Here is a 24,561-nt window from a genome sequence, read left to right on the forward strand (position 1 = left end):
GGTCCCCTTTTCGAACGTTAACTTGGTTCCACATACACAAAGCCTTTACAGGACAATTAGTTGTGCAGAAGTGTGAAGCATCTCGAAGTGACGGGTGGACCCCGTTATCACTGCGATTCTCAGAAGCAGGGGAGAAACGTGAAGAAAGACCGGGAGCAGCCAGCACGACTAGCCTTCCGTCGCAGCTGCATCCGGAGGGGGGGTGGAGGATGGGGGGGGGGTGTCTGTGGCCCGCCGACTTCCGGTCCCTCCGCCCAGCAGCCGGGGCTTCCGAGACGTGAGCGCCCGGCGCAAGCAGGGCGGGGCTTGCCGTGCCCCGCCGTGCGCGTGCGCAGGCGACACGCCGAGGGACGAAGCCGAGCCGCTGAACCGCCGCCAGGTCCGCTCCGGCTCCACGCCGCCCGCCGCGCCGCCGCCCGCGTCCTTCTCCTCCTCCTCCTCCGCCAACGCCGCCGTTGCCGCCGCCGCCGCCATGGGAGTGCAGGTGGAGACCATCTCTCCTGGAGACGGTGAGTAGACGCCCGCCGCCCGCTCCCCTGCCGCCACGCGCAGCCGCTCACCTGCCGTCTGTCTCTCCTCAGGGCGCACCTTCCCGAAGCGCGGCCAGACCTGCGTGGTGCACTACACGGGTGAGTCGGGCGGGCCGGGTGGGGCCGGGCGCTGGGGTCGGGGGGGGGGAGGCGGTGGCTGGAGGTCGGGGCGTGGCGGCCGCGTGGACGGCGGCCGAGGCCTGGGCGGTGGCCGCGCCCCGAGGGACAGGCTGGGCCCGCCGGGCCGAGCCGGGCATCCGGCAGACGCAGTCCTCATCGCCCCTGAGCGGTGCGCGGCCCCCAGATGCTGCAGGGTGCCTACTGCCCAGACGAGGAAACTGAGGCAGGGCGAGCTCATAGCCTGCCGGAGGTCAAGCGCTTCCGGCCAGGGACCCTTCAGGGAGATTTGAACCGTTTCCGAGTCCTGGTGGATACCTTCTCCGTGCTTTGGAGGGTTCGTAGTTAAGAAGGGGAGGTGATTCCTGGCCTGCCTAGCCCCCCCTTTCCTGGGAGAACCCTTGAATTCATCTTTCTGGGGCGGGTGGGAAACGACCCACTTGCCAAGTCATTCTTGTGGCTTCATGTGCCCTTCAGGAAATAGATAATGCAAGATCTCTCTCTCTCTCTCTTTGACCCACTTGCAAATCTCAGCCTGGGTAGCAATGATTACCAGACCAAAGGATGCACCATGTCATTCCCAGGCTCCCCTTTCTAGGAATGGAGACTTTTCTCACCCCCCTTTTAGTGATAAAGGAAACTGGGGGGTCGTGAGTGCAGTACACAGTAACTAAAATCAAAGGAAATTTTAAAGCCGTGCACACTCAGCCAAAATTCAAGCTTCAAGACCATGAGGATTGCTGGCCCTGGGACCATCTTTTACTCCATGCCCTTACAAGGTCCTTCTGGGTTGGGGAGGGGGAGGGTAGCTGGCTGTGACTTCATAGCCAGGCTGAGTGGTGTAGCCACAGCTGATAGGAATCGGCCTCCCTCCCGCTCCTTCCCTTTCCCACCCTTTCCTTTGTCCCCCTCCCCATCCTTCCTCTGTTTCTTCTGCTTCTCCCTCCTCCCCTCCACTGTCACCACCCCCACCTTTTTTTCTGGCTGATCTGGCCAAGCTGTTCAGGCTCAAGTTGCCTTGTCTCCCTGATGAGGGGAGGCTCCCTCTCTTGAGGGAAATGACTTAGTGAGAAGAGGAGAAAAGCAGCTCGCATCCTCCTTTCTCGGCTTGCTTATTTCTGTGACTTCTCGAGTGGAGAGGTGGGCAGGAGATGGGAGGGGTTACGGACCAGAACCTTAAAAAGCTGCCAGTGGAAGGAATATTGAAATCCATCTTTGTGTCATGAACAAAAGTGCAGGGTGGTTGGGACATTCAAGTAGCTGTTGTGATAGCGTGGTCCGACCACAGCCTTAGTCTGGGAGGGCTAGTAGAGGAAGAATCATCAGTTTAGTTGTCTTTGATGGCAAGTTGAAAAAGAATACTGTTGCGCTCTCGCGCTCTCTCGCGCTCTCTCTCTCTGTCTCTCTCTCTCTGTCTCTCTCTCTCTCTCTCTTAAGCGTGTTTAAGGCAGTGGTTCTCAACCTTCCTAATGCAGTGACCCTTTAATACAGTTCCTCATGTTGTGGTGACCCCCAACTACAAAGTTATTTTGTTGCTACTTCATAACTACTCATATGAATCGTAATGTGAATATGTATGTTTTCTGATGGGTCTTAGGCAACCCATGTGAAGGATTGTTCAGCCCCCCCCCAAGGGGTCATGATCCACCGGTTGAGAACCACTGATTTAAGGGGTTGGGGATGTGGGTGAGTGGGCAGTTCCCTGAATTCCCACGGTCTTCTTTACCTTTGGCCTGCAGCAGCCACACTATAGTGCCCGGCTCCACCTGTCTGTGTTCAAGACTGCCCCTCATTCTTGCCCAGCCTATGTTTTACTGCTGCTGAAAACCAGGTACCAGCATGTAGGCAGAAATGATTTGCTGTGTCTCTTGGTGAACTGACTCTATAGAGTGTCTGGAGCCTCTTCCTAAAAGAACAGATGGCTGTGGGACTCAGAACACCATCGGGGCTCCTAATGCCTCTTCAAGCCTGTGTTCTCCATGAGGGTGGCACCCACCCACATGTTCCCAGAACAACAGCAGGACCCTGGCACGAATTAGAACAAAAGCTTTCTTTTTTATTTCATTTTGATAAGCTCCACAAAGACGCCTTAGTGAGAAGCCAGCTGTGCCTCACGCTCACAGAATAGGCTGTTCTCCTGAGGGCGGGTGGCTTTGTTCCCGAGAGTCTTTGCCACCAGCCTCCCAGGAAGAACCTGTTTGAGACCTGTGGGGGCGTGAGAGAAGGGGGTAGAAGTGTTGTGAGATCACATCCGTAGCATGAAGGCTTTTAAGTCACTGGGAATAGACTGTATCTTGAAGGAACTGTGATCAGAAGAGGTTACCTTTAAGATTAGAGGAAGAGGATCTTCAAAGGGAGGAAAGCCTATATTTCTCATGTATGGTTTTCTCTTGCTGTGGTGGTAGAAGTCTTCATGCCCATGCTTAGTTTTTCTGTTTCCTTCTGAATGTCTGGCTCAGATTGTTTGGCTGAGTGACTGAGAGGAAGGATGTGAGTGACTGAGGCATAAGTTGGGGGAATACTTTTGATCATGTGAGTTTTAGCCAGGTGTCCATTTCTGCTGATTTAGAATGGGTCCAAAGAAACAGCAAAGGAAGTAAGGTGACTAGACCCTCCATCGCCCAGTCCTGAATGCCAGGGATAAACCCTAGGACCTTGCAGGTAGCCAAACACTTCAACAACTGAGCTGCATCCCTAGCCTGAACCTCAGTGATGTTTTAAATGCCAGTGAGGGCTGACTTAGTGCCACCTTAAGGCTTCCTTGGTGCTTTCTGTGACCTGCCAGAGCATAGCATGAGTGCGGCTTGAAGGCCTCTATGGTGCCACTGAGGATATTGAGTGATTGCTGAGAGCTGTGATAAGCCTTGACTGAGACATGAGGGAGGAGGTGGGATAATAAGCTACACATTTAAGTCCTTGAAGGCCAAGTAGACTTCCATAGCCCCTCCCTCCATGCTTCCCATAGCTGCTTCATGGTTGCTGTGAAGCTTATCTTGGTGCATATCCCTTTTCACTCAGCCATAGCAGGCCACGTGCTTGCCATTGTGAGAGCAGTCTCAAGTGGGTTGAAGGAATTCTTTTTTTTATCCTCCTAAAATGTAGCTAGACATCTTGTCCTTGGGATGAGGCTTAAGTTTTCTGTAGCCCCCTGGTGTCTGGTGGAGAAGACAAGAGTCTGTTGGCATCACCTCGGGTCTGCCTGGGGCAGTCACAGCTCCCAGGGCAGGTCTGGCCCATTACCTTTAGCTTTTCTTTAGCCTGCTTCCTTCTTCTCTGCTTGTTTTATTCACTCCTCTGCAGCTGTTTTAGTTGGTGATGTCTGGAGGGAAGCTCATATTTAAGAAATCCCTCAGGTGATATTCTTCTAGTGTGCGTGGTCACACAACAGTCTGGAGCCCTTTGGGCAGAGTTGTGACTAGATGCTTTTTTTTCCCTAGACAAGACCCCCCCTCCCCCTTCTGTAGCAACAAACCAGGCACAATATATGGCCAGTGAAAGACTTGATCTAGTGGGGTTTAGCTCAAGAGGGGGGACCAGTATGATTGTGACGTGTCAGGTAATGAGAGGCACAATGCAGAGTAAACCAAAGAGGGATAGGGAAGGGAGTCTGCTTTTAATGGAGAGAGTTGGAAAAGTCCTAATGAGTGATCTCCCTACCCCCAGCATCACTCACAGCAAGTTTGGTAGTGGGCTCTGTGGCCATCTGGAGGAAGAGTTCTTGTGCAAGGCCAAGGCACTGGAGTGGATTGTGTGAAGGAGTTTAGGCAGTGGGGATTGGAGCACTTGGTGTGTTGCCACAAGAACACTCTTCCTCTGGGTCAAGTGAACATGTTTTGAGCTGACATGGACTTCAACCTTCTCCCTCTGGAGGATATACAGTACCCTGCTTGTATCTCAAGTGTGAGAGTGTTCTAGCCCAGTCCATGGACAGAAGTAATGTCATTAAGCATGCTCCTCAAAGAATAGAGGTCCTTTGTTGTGTTTGTGTTCATCTTTGCAGTCACTGGGCTCTGGGAATGTAAATTGTCCTTTTCTTTTGGCTTCTGTGTGCTATCTATATAACCAGAGTAGTAGCACCTTGAGAGCAGAGACATGGGGCAGCTGTGGCATTGTTCATACTGTTCTTAGATTACTTACGTTCCATGTACCTGACAGTGGAGCTTTTGTCCTTTGTGGTGTCAAGAGTAGGAGCAAGGTTAAGCTGTGGTCTTGGCACCAAAACTTCTTGGAGTGGTCAGACTTGGATATACTCAGGATTGAAGCAGTTGGAAGCCAGGCATGGTAGCTCACACCTTTAATTCCAGCTCTCAGGAGGCAGAGCAGGTGGATCATTATGAGTTTACGGCCAGCCTGATCTACCTAGCAAGTTCCAGGCCGACCAAGGCTACATGGTGAAACCCTTCTCAAACACAGAAAGTTGGGAGTGGTTGGGTCCAGCCAGGATGACCTCTGTTTCACGGGTAGAGAAATAGGTATGCAGAAGAGATGGAGTGGAATGAGTGCCCATCGTCAGCCACTCCCCAGGGTATGTGCATGAGGAAGCTGTTGGATGGTAGTAGTTGGGGCCACCCCATGTGAGAGTGGTGCAGCTGGCCTGTGCTACCTCAGCTGTGTGGACAGGTTAGAGTTTGCTTCTGTTGCAGATTTCCTTAGCTTGATGAGATGTCGGTACTGTGAAATGGACCCTGCTGTCGAAAGGTTGTTTTCCTCTGGCATCGAGAGTCCTCAGATCAACTACACAAGTCCTGTTTGTTGTCTTCCTTCCACAGATAAGGGCAGCAGAGACTCCTTTGTCTTCCTCAAAGCATGCTTCTCCTCTGTGGGTGCCACGGAGAGCCTTTCAAAGAAAGACAAGTGAAAACAGCCATAATGTGTCCCTGAGTGCTACTGCCTGGATGGTACAGGGGTCCATTTTGTTATATGCACTAACTATCCACATCCGTAGTTCTATAACCAGTGGTTAGCTAGGCCATCTTTTTTTGTTTTATTCCAAGATAGGGTCTCAGGATGTAGCTGTGATTATCCTAGAACTCACTATGTAGACCAGGCTGGCCTTCAACTCACAGAGATCTGCCTCCCAAGTACTGGGATTAAAGTTGTGCACCACTGTTCCAGCTTAGCTTGGAATATCCTGATGTCTTACCTCTGAAGACAGGAGCCCCTGCTAAGAACAAGGGTATCCTCCTTATTTTCCTTCTTAGGACATCCAGTACAGTGTAAAGTGATCTGGACGTATCCCAGATCAAACTCAGTGAAATGACTCCAGTTCTGGTTCTTCTGAGGTTCACTCATTGCAGTGGGATGGTCTATGTGCTTTGGAATTTGCACTTTCTGTCCCAAGAGCTCTGACCACTCAGGTAGACCTGTGTTTTCTTGAACTCAAAGTTTCTTCCTGGGGGGCGAGGTGGAGGGTCTCTGCCCCTCTGCTTAAAGTGCTACCACATTTGTCTCCACTTCCACACTCCTATTATTGTGGTAGGTGTTTCTGTTTCCTTTGGTCCAGAAAGAGAAAGTACTTAGACCACTACTCCCACAGCTCATTCTTCCCTCTGTTATTCAGTGATGGTGACTGAAGGTGGGAGAGAGCCTTGGGCAAGTGCCCATACATTGAAATCCCTGTAGAGCAGCCGACACCTGTAAGCAGAGCTGCCTGGAAGAAGTGGTCCCTTGTCTTGGGTGTGCTTGCCTCAGGCAGGCAAGAAGAAAGAATTATCCAAGTATATATGTACCTAAAGGGAGGAGGTGTCTTTGATTTCTCTATGTGCACTGATTGTGTGCAAGGTACTGTACTGGGCATCAAAGATTTAAGAATGAAGGAAAGCACAATTCCTACCCTTGTGGGTTTTTAGCTGTGGTGGAAAAGGTATAATTAATGCAAAGATATATTGCTCATTAATGCTAAGGAGAGGATCAGGAAAAGGTCAAGATTTTTAAATGGCAAAGACCTCAGTGAGAAAGTGACTTTTGAATAGATGGCTGCAGGATTTAGGGATTAATCGACAGGGTTATTTGAGTAAGAATTCAGACAGCGCAGCAGCGAGGGCAGAGGAGTAGCAGTGCACTTGATGTGAATGCAGTCTGAGGAAGCAGTGCTGGAGAAGCAGAGAAGTGTGGGGAGCCAAACCAGCAAGGTCAGAGATGGCAGCTCCTGGGAGCCACTGTAAGGACTTTAGATTCTCTTCTCAAAGAGATGAAGAGCTAGGGAAGGACTTTAAAAGGCAAGGGGAAATAAGGTCTGTTTTTATTTTCAAAGGCTCTGTCTGCCTGCTCTTGTCGGGTTTATGCTGAAGGGAGAGCAGAAGCAGAGCAGGGAAGGCCGTGAACTAGTCTGGAAAAGTACACCCTAGAGCAATGTATATTATCTCCAGTGAGCCGCTGTTTATATCATGATTAACACGGGAACTGAATGACACACTTGCTAGGAAAGACTTTACCTGTGTTCTTCAGATTGTTGTACATCCCCTCCCATTGTGGGTCTTGACATTGAGAACTTTTGATCATAGAATCTAGCTGGGTGGCGGCAGCGCATGCCTGTAATCCCAGCACTCAGGAGGCAGAGGCAGGTGGATCTCTGTGAGTTCGAGGCCAGCCTGGTCTACAGAGTTAGTCCAGGACAGGCTCCAAAGCTACAGAGAAACTCTGTCTCGAAAAACCAAAACCAAAAAAAAAAAAGAATCTAAAGGGATTTGGCCAAAGGTAAAGTGTTTCCTCAGAGTTGGGCATGTGCTTCCTTGTACTTAGTGGACTAGGAAAGTGATGGGATAGGCCTCTGGCCATACCATTCACCTAGGATAAGAAGCAGAACAGTGCAGAAAGGTTACACTGGGAAGCAGTCACGGGGCCCTGGAAGTAGACTAAAGCAGCTCAGACACTTGCTGAACAGTCATTGCTTTTTCTTTGAGTATGGTGGAGTTTTCCAAACACCAATTTTGTCTTTGTTTTCTTATAATAAAGTAAGGTCTATTGTGAGAAATCTAAATGTCAAGCCTTTCCAATCCCTCACTAGTGGCAGCATTCTTTCTGTCTTCCTGCACTGACTCATTGCAAGCACTCAGCTAGACTGATCTAGTAATGCCCACACTTCACTGATCTGCATGCTGTTCAATTACATCATCAGTATAACCATCATGACTGGCTTTGGAAAAATACAGCTGACTGCTCCCCTCTCCCCTTTGGTGTCTTTCTAACACAGAAGTTATGCACAAGGGGGGTTGGGAAGTTTCTGTGTCTAATAAAGAGGGGAGGGAAACAGGTCTGTCCTCAGGTCTCTAGCAGTACTTCCATCTGGGAAAGTCCTGAGTGGTTTCAGTTGCAAGTCTGCAGACTGACTTGCCTTTGGATGGCTCCCTCTTCCATTCAACAACTGTGCTGATTGTACTTAGGAAACTCATTTCTGTTTTGGGCTTAGCAAACGATTCTCCCTCTCCCATTGACAAATGACAAGAACTTTGCTTTGATTTTGAAGGTTTTGGGATGTTCGGGTTACTTGATGGTTTTATTTGATTTAAATATAGGGGTTTAAAATTTTCTATTTATAACTTCCCTTATTTGGTCAATATAAAGTGCTACCTGTGAAAACTTCATGCAAAGATTATTGAGTGTTGTGAATGAGCTTTCATTACAAGTATTGAAGCTTGAGTCTCTTGAGTCTTCTGTTGTGTTCTCCACCCAGTAGAGGACATATTGGAACTCTGCCTCCCACAAATAAAAGTATGCCAGAAGTGATCTGAAACAGTCAATGGGCCTTGGTTTGAGCCTTCATCTTAGGTTTTCACTGTTGGCTTGAGCTAAGCACTGGGAGCACAGCATAGGCTCACAGCCTAGGGCACTCTGGTACTTTGCTTGGCAGGTGCTGCCCATATCTTTTCTCTTTGCCAATTACTTGTGAATAAAAGCACACTCCAGAACTGGGTGTGACTGATAGAGTGTTGCCTAGCATCCTATGTGGAGACATTTGAATCTTCCCCCAAACTCCTTACTTACTTGTTTGTTTTTATTTTTTTCCCTAAAACCCTTTCCCCTGCAAGGATTTGAATCTGATTCCTCCCAGCCAGAAAGCTGCATGGGATGGAAGTGGCATGGGCTGTGTGTAGCGGGAGCCTGTACTCCTCTTGTGGTCTTGTGCTTTACATTGAACACCTCCAATTCTTCCCATTTTTCTTACTGATTAGAAAGTAAAACCCTTCTAGGAGCATCCCTCAGCTGCTGCTGCCATATAGGGAAGAAGGGCTAAATATGGAAGCCTCCTGCTTGCCCTGTCCTGCTCGTTCTTAAGTCAGGCAAATGGAGCGAAGGGCTGAGCCACATGCCACTGGGATGTAGAACAGAGTCCAGGTCTGCAAGTGGAACCGGAGAACCTGCAGCTTTTCAGACCACCCAGTCATGAGACGGAGTTTGTGTTTAGTCAGAAATGAAACTGGCCACTGCTGCCAACAGAAGAAAGTGTGGCCTTGAGAGTAGAAAACTTGCTGTGTGAACTGTAGCCTCAGTTGCCTCCTCCCTGCTGAGCCTGCTTTTCCTCTAGGAAATTCTGCTGCTAACTTGGCAGGTGGTTTCACTACCCAAGCGCTCCAGATTCCAGTGCATGAGGCTCCAGAGTTGAAAGGGATGGAGCACTGCTAAGACTTGACCTGTTCCCTTCTCTTTGCCCTGCTTCCATTCCCCATGTAGGACAGGAGCTGAGCATAAGCGGGTGTGTGTGTGTGTGTGTGTGTGTGTGTGTGTGTGTGTGTGTGTGTGTGTGTGTGTGTGTGTGTGTTAGTAAGTAAATGCTACTATCTACTTTTTCCCTTGGTCTTTGCAGGCAGGGTCTCAGTTGTTGATCTAACTGACCTCAGAATCATCTCCCCCAGCCTCAGTATAGACATGCATCTCCATGATCAGCAACCTACTTTCCTTTTTAAAAGTTTTAAGGCATAGTTGTCCAACAATAAATGTCACGTGTTTAAAGTGTTCACTTTTAGCTGGATGTAATGGCTCATACTTAAAGTCTTAGCAACCTGGAGTCAGAGGCAGGAGGATTATGAGTTAGTGCCAGCCTGTGCTACATAGTGAAACATGTCCTAAAGACCACAACAGTGATAAGTCCTGCTAAATTCCTTGTGAAGTTCTCATCTGTCTCCTTCCCTAGCAGCCAAGTACTTTCTGTCACAAAACTTACTTCGCAATTTTGTTTCATTTTGAGCTAGGGTCTTTAGTCCTGGAACAGGCCATGTAGACCAGGCAGGTCTTGAACTCACAGAGATCCTTCTGTCTCTGCCATCCTAGAGTGCTGGGATAAAAGATGTGCACCACCATGCTTGTATAGTTTGTGATTTAAAAATTACTTACAAATGAAACTAGGTAGTAGTGTTTAGTCTTCTGCTGGTTTCTTTTACGATTCTTTTGTGTATAGAAAATTTGTTCCTTTTTGTTGCTGAATAGTTTTCTGCATATGGGTTATATATCCATTCATTGTTTTCTGCATATGGGTTATATATCCATTCATTATTTGATAGGTGCTTGGGTTGGTGCTTAGGATTAGCACTTGGGAGCCAGAGCCAGGCAGATCTCTGAGTTCGAGGCCAGCCTGGTCTAACAGAGTGAGATCCAGGACAGACACCAAAACAATACAGAGAAACTCGGTCTCAAACCCCTTCCCCCCCAGAAAAAAATTGCTCTGAATGAGTATGAGTCTTCGTAGGGATATATACTGTCATTTTTCTAGGATAATACTGAGATACAGAATGGCTGGGCCATATGGGGCACAAATGTTCACACTCAGGTCCTTCCAGAGTAGTTGGCTCTGTTTTATATGCCACCAAAAGTGTAATGTCCTCCCTATACTTGATGGGGGCCTGTGTTTTAGTTATCCACTTTAACCAGTAATATCTCTCTCTCCTGATGGTTTGAATTGCATTGTGTAATGACTGAGAATTTTGAACATCTTTTCATATGCTCTCTTGCCATCTGTGTACATCTGTTTCAGTGAAGTACAGGTTCAAAGCTTTGTCTCACTTAATTGGCTTGTTTTCTTACTCAGTTTTGATAATCTGTTGCATAGCTTAAGTTGACCTTTGAATTGGCAGTCATCCTTCTTCATTCTTGCCTTGGTAGTTTTTTTGGTGGTTTTTTTTTTTTTTTTTTTTTTTTTACATAATTTCTTTATTGATTCTTTGGGAATTTCACATCATGCATCTCAATTTCATTCGTTTCCCAGTCCTCCTATATCTGCCCTTCACCCATGCAGCCATCCCCCCCCCAAAGAAAGTTAAAAAAAGAACAAAGCCAAAACAAAAACAAAAAACACCCTCTTTGTTCCCCTGTCTTTCCCACCTCTCCAACACTTTCATTCATCCTAGTGGCATTGGGAGCCTCAGTGTGTCACACAGTGTACTACCCTTTTGTCCATCCTGTCAGCTTTATCTGCAGTGTTCATTGCAGTGAGTCGTTGGACTGGTTCAAGGCCTCTGGTTCTGGTATACCTTCGTCACTGGACCCTCACTGAAACTCCTCTAGTATATCATCGAGTGATGGAGATCCTGCGGGCACCATTCCACAGGATCATTCCCTTCATGTGCTGCAGCAGTCACAGATGGGGTAGATGTTAGGGTGGCCAACCCAAGGACCAGGGTGTTAACTGGTTAGTCCAGGTTATTGGGACTGCCCCCCCTCAGACAAAGGGCAGGGCCAGTCCTCCCACGTGTGGGTAGCCAGTTCTCTTGCAGTGTCCAATGAAGAGCAGGGCCAGCAAAGGGCAGTGCGGGCTCGGCATGGCCCTCAGATTTCATCATGCATGGTTCCTATGGCCCCCTGTGGTGATGCAGACTCCAGCTGCAGGAGGACCATGAACTTAGACATGGCCCCTTGGCAGCAGCTAGGGTCTAGAAGTCACCATGGCCTTTGTAGCAGCTCAGGTCACCCAGATCAATATGGTCCCAGCAGTAGCATGGCTCTTGGACACCAGCATGGTCTCAGGTGGCTGACCAGACCCCAGGCATCTGCATGGCCCTTGGTAGTAATTAGAGGCCATGGACCCGGACATGGCCCTGGATGTCACCATTGCCCCAGGTGGCAACACAGGCCACTTAGATTGGCATGGCCCCAACAGTGGCCCTCAGACACCACAACATGGACCCTGGTGGTGGCCCAGACTTCAGGCATCTTCATGGCCGTCGATGGTAACAGGGGCCATGTCTGGTAGTTCTTCTTATACTCTGGGTGTATAGAATCTTCTTCCTGGTTGGCTTGTCTTTTCTAAAAAGTTTGTGTTTTGAGACAGGGTTTCTCTGCATAGCCCTGCTGTTCTAGAACTCACTCTGTAGACCTGGCTGGCCTCAAACTCAGATCCTCCTGCTTCTGCCTCCTGAGTGCTGGGATTAAAGGTGTGTACCACCATTGCCTGGCTAAAATAATTTTGAATGAACTTCAGTGTTTAGTTTTTTCTTTATGACGTATGCGTTTTGATACCATACCTAAAAAATCTTTGCCTAGTCTCAGATTGTAAGGATTTCTTTGTCCATGTATTCTTCTAAAGAATTTTGTAGGCTTAGCATTTACATTTATAGGGGGAAAATACATTATAGGGGGAAAAATCCTTCAGCCCAGAAGAATACCTCCTACCCTCACCTCTTGTGAAGATAAAATAGATAAGATTGACAGGAAATGACTATGGTCTGAAGCTCTGGTGTAAAACTCATGCCCCCTTTCCTTAGACAACAGCTCATGTGAAATAATGTAAGAGAAGAAGGCATTGATCTGTTTCCTGAGCTAACTGAGCCTTTGCCCCTGTGTCCCCCAGAAATTTAAGATAAGGGAGTTAGACATCCCTCACTGAAGACAGCTAATTGCCTCAGCAGCAGATAGAAACTGTCCCTCTGAGCTTCCTGCCTGCTACTAGTCAGTTGAGGCAACTCAGGCAAAGCAGTACTAGGTTCTTTTGAAAAGTGAGAAGTAGTTAGACATGTGCTTGTTTGTGCACATACAGTGTAGGGGTGTACGCTGGACCCCACAGACGCTGGTCCTCTTGTCACAGATCAGGAGAGTGTTTTCGGTCTTTTCATCGTTCCATTTGTTTACTCCTCATAGCAGCACAACAGTGAGGCGTGCTGAGTAAGTCATGAAGCTTTGTCTCATACAGGTTATGCTCAGCCATAAGTATCCAGAAGTCCTACTAAGTAAGAACGCAAAGCATGCATTCCCCTTCTTTGAATGTTCCAAAGGAAGGAACAGAAATGTCCCATTTGTAATTGACCCCATAAAGACATAGTCTTTCCCATTAGAAGTGTCTCCTGTCAGAGGTGGCATATTTTTAAAAAGTGATGAACCTGAGAATAGTTGGTAAAGCACTTGGCTTGCAAGTATGAGAACCTAAGTTTGGATCCCATCTGAAAAATGATGCTAGGACATATGCCTGCAATCCCACCAGTGGCCAGGTGAAGAGATGCAGGCAAGCAGGTCTGTGGCACTCCCTGGCAAGCTAACCTGCTCTACTTGACAAAGTTCCAGTGAGACTCAAGCAAAAAGAATATGCCTGAGGAATGACTTTGTGTGTGCATAAACAAAACAACAAAACAAAAACCAAAAAAACCGTCTTTTTTAACAGTGGTGAACCTATGCCATAATCACATAAGACCATAGTATAAGGATTGCTCCTGATACATATTCTGTTGAATTTGGAGGGATTAGACAAGTATATAATGTCTACCACTATAGTATCAGAAAGATGATTTTTATTACACTAGAGATTCTCTGCGCTGTGTGTCTGAGCTGTTTCATAGCCTTGATTCAGGCACCCCTCTGGTCATGTTCTCAGAATATTTAGTTTAATTTATTTACTTGTTTTTGAGATAGGCAGCCTTGGCTGTCCTGGCACTTGCTCTGTAGACCATGCTGGCTTTGTACTCACAGAGATCTGCCTGCCTCTGCTTCTTAAATGCTGGGATTAAAGGCATGTGCCACCATACCCAGCTCAAGATTTTTAAAAATAAGTTATGTTACCTGATGGATGTTTTACCTGAATGTATGTCTATGCACCATGTATATGCCTGGTGTCCATGGAGACCAGAAGAGGGCTTCGGATCCCTGGAAATAGAGTCACAAACTGTTATAAGCCACTACGTGGGTGCTGGGAACAGAACCCAGGTCTTTTGGAAGACCAGCCAGTGCTCTTAACTACTGAACCATGTCTCCAGCCCCTTTTTTCTGGATTTTCCCCAGCAGGTTCTTGAAGACAGTTAAGCTTAAAGGTCAGGGACTACTATTGTTTTGAGGCCTAACTCAAGGTCTCCTCAGAGGAGTCCAGACCAGGAAGAGGCTATTTCTGGTTACCAGTTATCTTTCATGGTTCACAGTTCTTGCTGGGCTAAATAAAGCCTTTTGCTAGAGCCAGGTCCCCCTGTTCATTGGTTCTGACCTTGGGTAAGCTGCAGAGCCTTGGAGTTGGTTTCCTTGTGTCTGTTTAAGCAGTCTCATAAGCAGAACGGAAAGGCTTGCACATAATCAGAGAAAGGATTCTGAGAATCTTGGCATCTTTTTTCTCCTAACTTCAGGCTCAGTTGGGTGGTTCCTATGGCTTAAGTTGAGCTAGCAGTGGGCATGTGTGTAGTAGTTATTGTGACCTAGAAACTGATCTCTTTGTTTTTGATAGACTGTTCATGTCTGTTGCTTGTCAGGTCTTCTGTTATAATCTAGGTGGTGATTATATTCTGGTAAAAGAGCAAGCTAAATGTAGTCTTAAGGTGCCATCTCCTGTTTCTTTACAGACTTGGAAAAGGGCTAGGTCCTGTTTTCTTCATGTCCTTCACCCAGTCTTCAGTCAGTGTGAGGCCCATTCTCCGCAGGACATCCGTCTTGACTCCTTCTCAGGACAGCAGCCTCCACCCTGTTTCCTATTTGGTTAAAGTCTAGAAGTCTGGCGACTGTGATAACGCTCTCAGTTCATGTCTTGTTTCCTCAGTCTACCAACCAGGGTTGACATTGTTTTTCAGGTTGGGATTTTTATCAGGGTTTCTCCCCCTGTAAACACATACATGTGCACAGGAGAAGTCTTTATTAATGGATCTTTGAACCCCTATTGCGTTGCATATCAGTTCTGGGCCCAGCACTAGCTTCCTCTAGCCTGGGGTTGCATTGTGAGAGCTTTCAGGAGCTCAGGGTCTGCTATCCCAGATGGCTGATACTGGCTTCCGGAGAAACCCTTGCAGGGATGTTTTTGAAAAGGGAGCTGCAGATGTCTACCACAGATGTCTACTACTCTTTTCTCACGGTGCTCACTCTCCGATCTCCATGGCTGGGATTCCTCTTTCATTGTGGTTTGCCTGACCCTTGGGAAAACAGTATAGTGAAAGAAACATGGTGTGAGGGTTTTGTCTAGTTTTGCTAGTTGAGCAAATCACTTCTTGCCAGAGGTTCATCTGTGAAATGGGATGTGCTGTGAAGACATGAGCTTCAGCAGTGGGATGAATGCTAGCATGTTCCAGTTCCTCTAGTTATCCAGGTTATTTGCTACTTTCTCAGGAAGACTGGCAACTCAAGAGCTAGCCTGTGCTCAGGTTTCTATTTTGTTTTTGTTGTTTGCTTGCTTGTTTGTTTTTAATAAAATATCACCAGAGTGCTGGGGAAAGCTGTCTTCCTGTTTTCTCTTTCCCCATGATGCTGAGAGGATTTTCCTCTAGATGAATACTCATTCACCTGCCAATGAGAGCAGCAACGTATATAGTCTTAGCCAGCCATGAGAGCAGGGTTGAGAGAACGTGCTGTGTACTCGTTACATGTGTACTGTGACAAAATTGGGGACTGCTGCCTCTTTCACTGGAGGTCCTTACAGAGCAAAGGAAACCACTTTACCAATTGTGAACATCCATGGTGCTGGGAAGGCCATGACAGGGAGCTTATGCTCTAATTCCAGAGCAAGGTAGTAGCTGTGCCTCAGAGTGAGGTGACAGACTTCATGGCTTCAGGCCAACTGCATAGCTCTCCAGTGAGGCCACAGGAAATCCTCCAGAGATAACACAGTTCTCCAGGCTAGAACCTGACCCCCAGGCACACTGGCGCTGCTGTGGGCATGGGACCTGTGTTGCTGCTTTCTGACCTGTTTTGTGTCATTTCTCTTGGTTGCTTATGTTAAAATTGTATATATATATATATATTTTTTTACAGGGATGCTTGAAGATGGAAAGAAATTTGATTCCTCTCGGGACAGAAACAAGCCTTTTAAGTTTATGCTAGGCAAGCAGGAGGTGATCCGAGGCTGGGAAGAAGGGGTAGCCCAGGTATGCTCTCCTTTGCCTTGTCCTAGCATCTGCCTAATGCCCCACAAGTAACTGTCTGTGAGGGTTCGTTCTTTATTTCTTTTCAAAGGTTTGTTATTTTTATCAGCATCAGGAGTGTTTGCTGACATATGTATACCCATTGTATCTGTATCTGGTACCATCAGATCAGAAGAGGACATTGGATTACCTGGAACTAGGACTAGAGATGGTTTGAGCTGCCATGTGGGTGTTGGAAACAGAACCCAGGTCTGCAAGAGCAGTCAGTGCTCTACTACTGAGCTGTCTCTCCAGTCCCATGGGGTTTCTTGAATAGTTCGGCACACTTTCCTTGCCTTTACATACACAAAATTGCCTAGAGTTTACTTTCTTCCTTCATTAACTTTGACCATACCTGAACATGACAGGACCCATGCAGTTGAATGCTCTCTGGGGGACATGGGTGCTATAATTAGTTTACTAGAACTCTAATGAAGGCCATTTGAGTCTTTCCTAGTACTTTGGTACAGTAACAATATTGCATACCTGTTTTGCAGTTTTTGTTTCACATGTGTGCAAGTATTACTGAAGGGCAAGTTCGAGAAAGTTATACACTGAAGTGTCACCAGGTAGTAAAGGTGCCATCAATCTTTAGGTCATTTGTGTATGACAGAAGGGGTGGAGAGAGAAAAAGACAGAGTGGGTGGGGGAGGCAGATCCTTGTCTCCATTTCTTGATGCTTATTTAGCTCAGTGTTTCCAGGGACCAGGTCCTGCCACAGGTGCAAGATTCCCTTTTCATCTGACAGTGGTTTGGCCACTGTTTCCATGTTGTATCTTAAAAGCCCACTGGGATCTTTCCGATGGCTAATCCGTGATATGGGCATGTGTATGAAGTCATTATCCTTTGTCATGGGCATGTATAGGTTGTTAGCAGAATATCCAAGAAAGTAGAATTGTTGAGTCAATGGAATGATTGTTTTGAATTTTATTAGATAAAGCCATGGGCTTGAATCAGCCATGGTAGTTCATACTTTTTTGTTTGTTTTTTTGAGATAGGGTTTCTTGGTGAAACAGTCCTGGCTGTCCTGGAACTCACTCTGTGATCAGGCTGGCCTCGAACTCACAATGATCTGCCTGCCTCTGCCTCCCCAGTCTGGGATGAAAGGTGTGTGCCACCACCGACCAGCTGGTAGTTCATACTTGTAATCCCAACACTTGGAAGGCTGAAGTGAGGGAATCACAGTTGAAGCCTGCTTTGGCTGCATAGTAAATTACAGATTAGCCAGGGCTACATTTAAAGAGTCTCACTATGAGATGGTAAGTATAAATATGGTAGCAAATACCTGTAACCCTAACTTACCCTGAGGCAAGGGTATTACTGTGAGTTTGAGGCCAGCTTACACTACACTAGATTACAGAGTGAAATGCTACCCCCCACCCAAAAAAAAAGGATCTAAATATAGTATAGAATGGTGGACTATCCTCAGATACTAATCTTTGTTGTTTTTGTTTAAGATTTTTTTAATCAAAGTACAGTTAGCTCTGTGTACAGAGTTGCCACATCCGTGGATTACATTAACCATAAATGAAAAGGTTGCATCTGTATAAATGCATGCTGCCTTTCCCCCTTTGTTAATTATCTAAATAATACGGTATGAGAACTGTTTGTGTGACATTAGTAAGTTCTGAAAAGTCAAGAGGGGTTTTTAATTGCCATTGGGTTCCATCTAGTTTAACTGCCAGCCTCCCAAGTTTTTCACAGTATGGGTGCTGCCTGCTGGATGGGCAGCTGCAGTCACTGGAATGTCTTGGTCAACACAGTCCTAGGTAGGGACACCCAGGAGCCAGCTTGGCTTGTGAAGGGATTGGGAGTTTGTCCGGCTGAATTTAATCCTTGTTTTTTTCACAGATGAGTGTGGGTCAGAGAGCCAAACTGACAATCTCCCCAGACTATGCCTATGGAGCCACTGGGCACCCAGGCATCATCCCTCCACATGCCACTCTGGTCTTTGATGTGGAGCTTCTAAAACTGGAATGACAGAAGTGGCCTCCTCCCTTGGCTCCTTGCACATGGGTAAGAGTACTTAATGCTGAAGGACTCTAACTGCCTTTGTTGTTTCCTTTTTAGGCCAGTGTTTGGTAGAGGTGAGGGCAGAAAATACTACAGAGCCCCCCTCCCCTCTCTATGACATCCGTCATTGTTGGCCGTTCTAAGAAAGGATGGCATGTTTCTAAGGAGCTCGTGGGGATGGCAACTGTTTATATGTAGCTTATTGAATTGAGGTTTTTTGAACCACAGGCCAAGTTCCTAGTGCTAGCATTTTGGACTTTTAGAAGTAAAACTTTCTGGCTTTGTTCTGTCCTGTGCTTCTAGAAGCTAGTAAGAAAAGCATTTATAGGAGCAGCAGGTCAGCTTGAACAGCCTCAAGGAAGAAGCCTTGAAGTCAAGCAGTCCTAGGAAGAGACCTTAGGATCCTGGGTTGTCCTTCCTAGTCACAGCCATGTGGTAGCAAAGTAGATCTGAAGCCTGTTTCCTGTGTCCCCTCTTCTTTCATTCTTAGAACGTTAAGCTCAGCATCCTAGTTGTATGGCATTTTTCTTGTGACTGTTAGACTCTTCACACATGAATGTCACCCTTCCAACTGGCCCAGACGTTCCTATTTGTTCTGCCCCCCTGCCATAGCCAGGGGCTGAATGAGGATGCTTTTAGAAACCTGAAGCCAAGTTGGATCCTGGTGATCACTGTGTTGTCAGCAGCTCTGGGGATGGGAGGCGGGTGGTAGGGGCAGCCTCCTTCTGTTCTTAGCAAGCTAAACTTAATGTTAGGTTAACAAGAGAAAAGCCATATATGAACTACTCATGGCAAGTTGAGCACAAGAAGGTTACTTGCTAGGAAACGGAATCAATCTATTAGCTTTTTCCAGCTGTTAGAAGTGGCCTGATCTCAAAAGACCTCTCAGCTGCTCAGCATGGGACTTGGCATGGTGGATAATGTTGTGGCTGTCTACGAAGAGAACAATGAGTTGCTGGAACTCACAGATTTTCTGTCCCCAACAGATCTGCCATGGAGGGATCTGGTACCTCCAGACGGGTGCACATGAATCCATGTGGAGCTTTTCCTGATGTCCCACCACTCTTTGTATAGACACCTACCCGACTGAATGTGTTCCGTCACTCAGCTTTGCTTCGGACACCTCCATGTCCTCTTCCCCTTCTGTATGTGTGTTGACTTAAACTATATGCCATAAACCTCAAGTTACTTTGTTTTGGGGTGAAGATTCAGTTTCAGTCTTTCAGATCTAGGTTTCCAATGAAGTATATTGTCAAGTATTAACAGCACAAGCGATGGGTTAACTTTAGAATAGGAATTGGTGTTGGGGGTGGGATTTGCAAGAATTTTTATTTTATTTTATTTTATTTTTTTTGGATGAAAAATTTATCTATTATATATTAAGACATTCTTGCTGCTGTGCTGCAAAGCCATAGCAGATTCGAGATGCTGTTGAGGGCTGGATTTTTCTCCAGTGAGGGAGGTCCTGTTAAATTGAAAGCCCTACCCAAACTGAAGTGGGAAGGGAGGGAGCAAGCCTTTGCTTCTGACAGTCCTCCCACCTTCTGAAACCGTCTGCCTTTTAAAGCAGGTCCCTTTACTGCTGTGTTGGACACTACAGTAGGGTCGGTAGGGACCTCTGAAGCCTTCTTTGTGACCTGGCTTAATTTGTTTTTCATCCTATGGTTTTTCTAGTGGATTTTCAGGACTTTTGTAATCTTGTAACTATCCAAGCTCCACTTCCTAAATTTTAAGAACTTTATGGAAAGTTTAAATTGAAGGTGCTGTTTGTAGACTCACCACCCAACGGGCGCCCGGCCATCACTACAAATCCTGAGTGTTCTCTAAGAAAATGATGCTGGTCATCACAGCTTCAGCATCTCCTGGGTTTTGATGCTTAGCTCTCTCTGCTAATCTCGGCTTCCTGGCTATTCCTCCTCCAGTTGCTTCTCACCCTCTGCTGTCCTGTGTAGTGATTTGGTGAGAGAAAGTACGCTTTTGTCCCCAGCCCTCTGCACCACATATGCGTTTCAAGTTTATTATTGCAATAAAAGTGCTTTATGCTGGCTTTTCTCAGCTCTGTGTCGTGGTGGTTGCTCGCACATGCCCCATACCCCTTTTAGCACAGAGATTGGTAGGTATGTAGGGTCCAAGGTTCTATCTTGACTGCATAGCAGTGAACAACAGCTTTTCCCCCTTGGCCATGTTGGGGTGTGTGTGTGGGAGCAGTAGGCTTAACTTAAAGGAACTGCCTGGGGCCAGGCTAGGGCAGTCATGGGTCCTGCTCTCCTGTCTCTCACATCCCTTAACCGTTCTGGAGGCACAGAGAAGTAGATCAACCTGTTTTCAACAGGGAGTCCAGATGGAGAAGTTTTATAAGCAAATGTGTGAAGGATTATGGAGAGGATATAATCTCTGTCCTGCATGAGATAGTATGGAAAGACTACCTTGTAATTTTCCTATCCTACCCTCTCCCCTTACCCTCCCCCATCCAGTAAGTGCCAGTAATGTTTCTCTTACTAAGAGTTAATGGTGATTACCAAGATCCCTTAATACCTTGACAGACACCTTCTAAAGTTGCTCTGGAGCTGGGTGTGGTGACGCACACCTTTAATTCCAGTGCTCAGAAGGCAGAGGCGGGTGGATCTCTGTGAGTTCCAGGCCAACCTAGTCTACCTATTGAGACCCTGTCTCTTTAAAAAAAAAAAAAAAAAGTTCTGATGAGTCATTTTAAATACAGAGGTTGTCAAGCACTGGAATAATGGTTGATTTTTATTTTTTACATTGATGTGGAGGTCAAAGGACAGCTTACAAAAGCCAGTTTTCCTACAGTGTGGGTCCTGGGGATTCAGCACCTTCATCCAGAGCTATCTTGCTAGCCTGAATAATGGTTTTCAAAAATACTTTCCTTAAATTATTTCAATTTAGACTTCTGGAGTAGTAGCCTAGAATTACATATTAATTTTCCTCAAAGTTATTTGATCAGATTTGTCAAAATGATATTTTTAGCGACTACTTATTTAAAAACTGTTGGTGCTTGATACATACCATCTTTTCTGTCACATTTCACTCCAGTTCCCCAAACACTTATAAAGTAGAGGGCAGTATTTGTTTACATTTTTGTGCCCCATCAAGATCACTGTCAACCCAGAAAAGTCTCATGCCATTTCCAACTCATATCCTACCATACCCCCAAGAGACTTTTTCATGTATGTTTGTGTGTGAGAGCAGCATGTGTGTAGATGTCCTGGAGGCCAGAATAGGGTCTTGGATCCCATAGAGCTGTAGTTATGGGTGTTTAAAAGCATTGGCTGCTATTCCAGAGGACCCCAGGTTGATTGCCAGCCAACATGGCGGCTCACAAGTGTCTATAACTCTAGTTACAGCCATTCCAGTGCCCTCTTTTGGCCTCTGTGGAGATCAGGCACCAAGTGGTGTATAGACATATGTGCAGACAAAACACTCATGAAGTTTTTTAAAATGCACTAAAATTAAAGTGACAAAGATAGCATTCTCAGAGTGTGTGATGAGATCATCTAAGTTAGATTCCACGTAGCTGTATGCCCCACGTTGCTGAGGTTTGTACCCATTGGAGTCTGTGTTTGCCCAACTTTGAGCTATGTGGCACACAGACGTTTAAACCACTGTCAGCTTTTGGAAAGGTTGAAGAATATTCTGATGTATGTGTGGCTGATACAAGGTCAGATCTACCTACCGATGGGCACTCTCATTTTAACATAAATTTCTAGTACTCCTCAAAAATGTTTGCCCAAGGTTTATTAAGGAAAGTATATCCAGTTAATTGCCGAGTGTCCTGTAATTATTATGCAGTCCTGTAGCCCAGTGCATGCTGGGTGCTAGGAGTGAATACAGCCTGAGACAGGACAGTGCTGCCTGCGTAGGCTCTTAACATCCAGTGAAGAGAACCAGCAGGGGAGTAAATGGTTGTATGCACCGTGAGTGCAGCAGGGAGCAGGGAGTGGCCAATGGAACACCAACTATGAAGGCTCTGAGGGCTGTTGTACTGTGTTAGCTGGTGGCAGCAGTTAGACTACAGGGACTAGCAAGGGTCACAGGTCAGTGAATTCTATAGTGGCCTTTTATGGGTTTCAGCGAATCTCCAGCTCCACTGTACGTATTTTAGATTTCTTTTAAAAAGTGAGCTATAATAGAATTTTGAAAACTTAACAAAAATCTTGTACCCTAAATTCTACATTTCTAGGGGAAAAAAAATACTTCAGATTGGTTTTAAATTTCAAGATTTTTATAGCATATTATTGTGGTAATGTCCCAGGCATGTGTGGCCTACCTCTCAGTAAACATGCCCAGGCTTTTGGGCCTTGTGGCCTCAAGTTCCCAAGACAAGGAGCTTCCAAGACTGTCAAAGCTGCAGAGCACACAGTGGGACTTTTGGTGTTCTCTGTCAAGGTAGACCTATGGCCATCCCAGGTTGGAAGGGATGAAGGAATAGAAGCTTCATCTACTGGAAGGACCAGCTATGTTAACAGGTAAAATCTCATATAGCCTTGACATGGGTGTTTTGGTTCACTTTTGTTACTGCTCTGGGCTCTGTGATGGATCCCCAGAACTTATATAAAAAGCCAGTCATTGTGTGTGTCTGTAATCCAGTGCTAGGGAAGTAGAGACAGGCCAGTTATTTCTGGGGCTCCCTGGTGAAGTAGCTTAACCTACTTGGCAAAACTTCAGGGCTATGAGAGACCCCTGTCAAGGGGCTCAGGGAACCAAGGTGGGTAGCAAGGAGGAGGAACAACGGCCAAGTCTGACCTCTATCTTCCACATGCATACACGTGTACCCACACAATTACCCCAAAATACACGGACAAAATAGAACAGGCAGGAAATTCCAGCCCCAACCCATGAAATGGAAATAGTTATAGTACTAATTTATAATTGAGCCTCTTTGTAGACAGTTTAGCAAATGATTTGAGCTATCATCATCTTTAAGACCCAGATTTATGCCAAATAGAAACTGGACCCAGGAATAATGGCCTTCAAGAATGAGAACATCCCTCAGTTGGAGAATGTTTCCTCCTTGGGGTATCCAACAAGTTGGGTGCACTAAAGCCTTTATTGACATTACTGCCTGTTAGACAAACAGCCTAGTGCCCAAAGGCAGATTCTTTATACTACAGAGTTTGATGGGGAACCAGAACTCATTAAAGCCCAAGAACCCTTCTCTATCAAGCAGGACCCCAGACAGAGTTTCTCTGTGCCCCTGGCTGTCCTGGAACTTGCTCTGTAGCCCAGGCTGGTCTCAAACTCAGAGGGCCTTCTGCCTCTATCGCCTGAGTGTTGAGATTTAAAGGGCATGGCATGCCTGGCGAAAGTTTTTTGAATGGTGCTAGAGTATTTTCAGCATCTCACCCAAAATAATGAGCTTCCTTGGAATGTCAACATTATGATGGACAGGTCTGAAACTGGGAGGACTAGAATAAAGCCTAGGGCCTACATAATATGCATGTAAATTACACAAGATAATCCTAACTGCCTTACAGGACCAGGTTCTCCAGAGTGGGATTGTCACACAGCAATGGTGACACTTGATTGTCTGTGTTCTTGAGGGTCTAATGATCAGTGAAACTCAGGAATCAAAGTGGCAACTAACTGTTGACCCAGAGCCTAATGAAAACATCTTTTCTAGAGTGCCTTTGGGAGACGCTGCAGAAGTGTTCATTCTTTCCTGAAGAAATCATCTCCAGGACAGATTTCTTATTTAATCTACTCTGAGATCAGAAGAAAATTACAAAAATTATCGTTGGTTATTACTGTATATAGCAGAACCATCTGCTATATACAAGTTCTGCTTTCTGCAACCAGAATCTAGAGGAGGAAGTGGGAACACACAGAGCCCAAAGCTGGGAGAACAAGGGTGTGAGGACTCACACTCAGATCAACCAGCTCCTCTACTGGGGGAAATAAACTGACAAATGCTATGTCAGATCGGTCACAGAAGGGAAACTACCCACCTATGTCCTCTAAGACCTCTTGCCCTCAGTGTGACAAGACGACACTGGAGGGCTGACTGCTCCCGAAGACTGATGGACTTATGGTCCAGATCCCAGATGTTGTGCCTGGAATGAGAAAACCTTTGGCTCCAGTTGGCCTCTGACCATCTCCATTAGTATTACAGAGCCTTGGGTAAATCTTGCAGTCCCTGGTAGGACCAATAATTTTCTCCTTGTTAGTGGGGCTTTCTACTCTGTTTTTAACACATAATCTAGACAATTTGTCTCCAACTCTTGGATTATGGCCATTGGCAAGACTCCAGTGGCCAAATAACTCCTTCCACCTTAATGCTGTATGGAATATTGTATTCTTTTCCAATACTTCTGGTAATGCCTGGGTATCTTTCCCCTTAATTGGACACAGACCTAGTGACAAAAAAATGGAAGGCCCACGTATCTTCAGCTCCCTACAGAATTCACAGTAACAGCTCTCACTATTCTAAAAGGACGATGATTTGGTCCTTACAGGCCTCCCCATTAGCCCCTGTATGGGCCACTGACACTGATAGGGTAGTACCAAGGTATTAGCAGATTAAAGGATTCTCATGCTTTTCTTGAACACAATACAGGAAATCTGGAGAGTCAAGGGAAAAGAAAATTAAGAATAAA

General features: G+C 46.3%; 1 protein-coding gene across 1 annotated transcript; it reads left to right on the forward strand.

The window, feature by feature from the left end:
- Positions 1-245: 245 nt before the first annotated feature.
- On the forward strand, positions 246-20,002 carry Fkbp1a (FKBP prolyl isomerase 1A). Its single transcript, XM_028893417.1, has 5 exons — positions 246-509; positions 582-629; positions 15,786-15,898; positions 17,786-17,950; positions 18,934-20,002. The coding sequence occupies exons 1-4, from the start codon at positions 473-475 to the stop codon at positions 17,912-17,914; spliced, it is 327 nt and encodes a 108-aa protein (XP_028749250.1). The 5' UTR covers positions 246-472; the 3' UTR covers positions 17,915-17,950; positions 18,934-20,002.
- Positions 20,003-24,561: the final 4,559 nt, after the last annotated feature.

This window comes from Peromyscus leucopus, chromosome 4 (assembly GCF_004664715.2).
Source record: "Peromyscus leucopus breed LL Stock chromosome 4, UCI_PerLeu_2.1, whole genome shotgun sequence".
Classification (NCBI taxonomy): Eukaryota; Metazoa; Chordata; class Mammalia; order Rodentia; family Cricetidae; genus Peromyscus; species Peromyscus leucopus.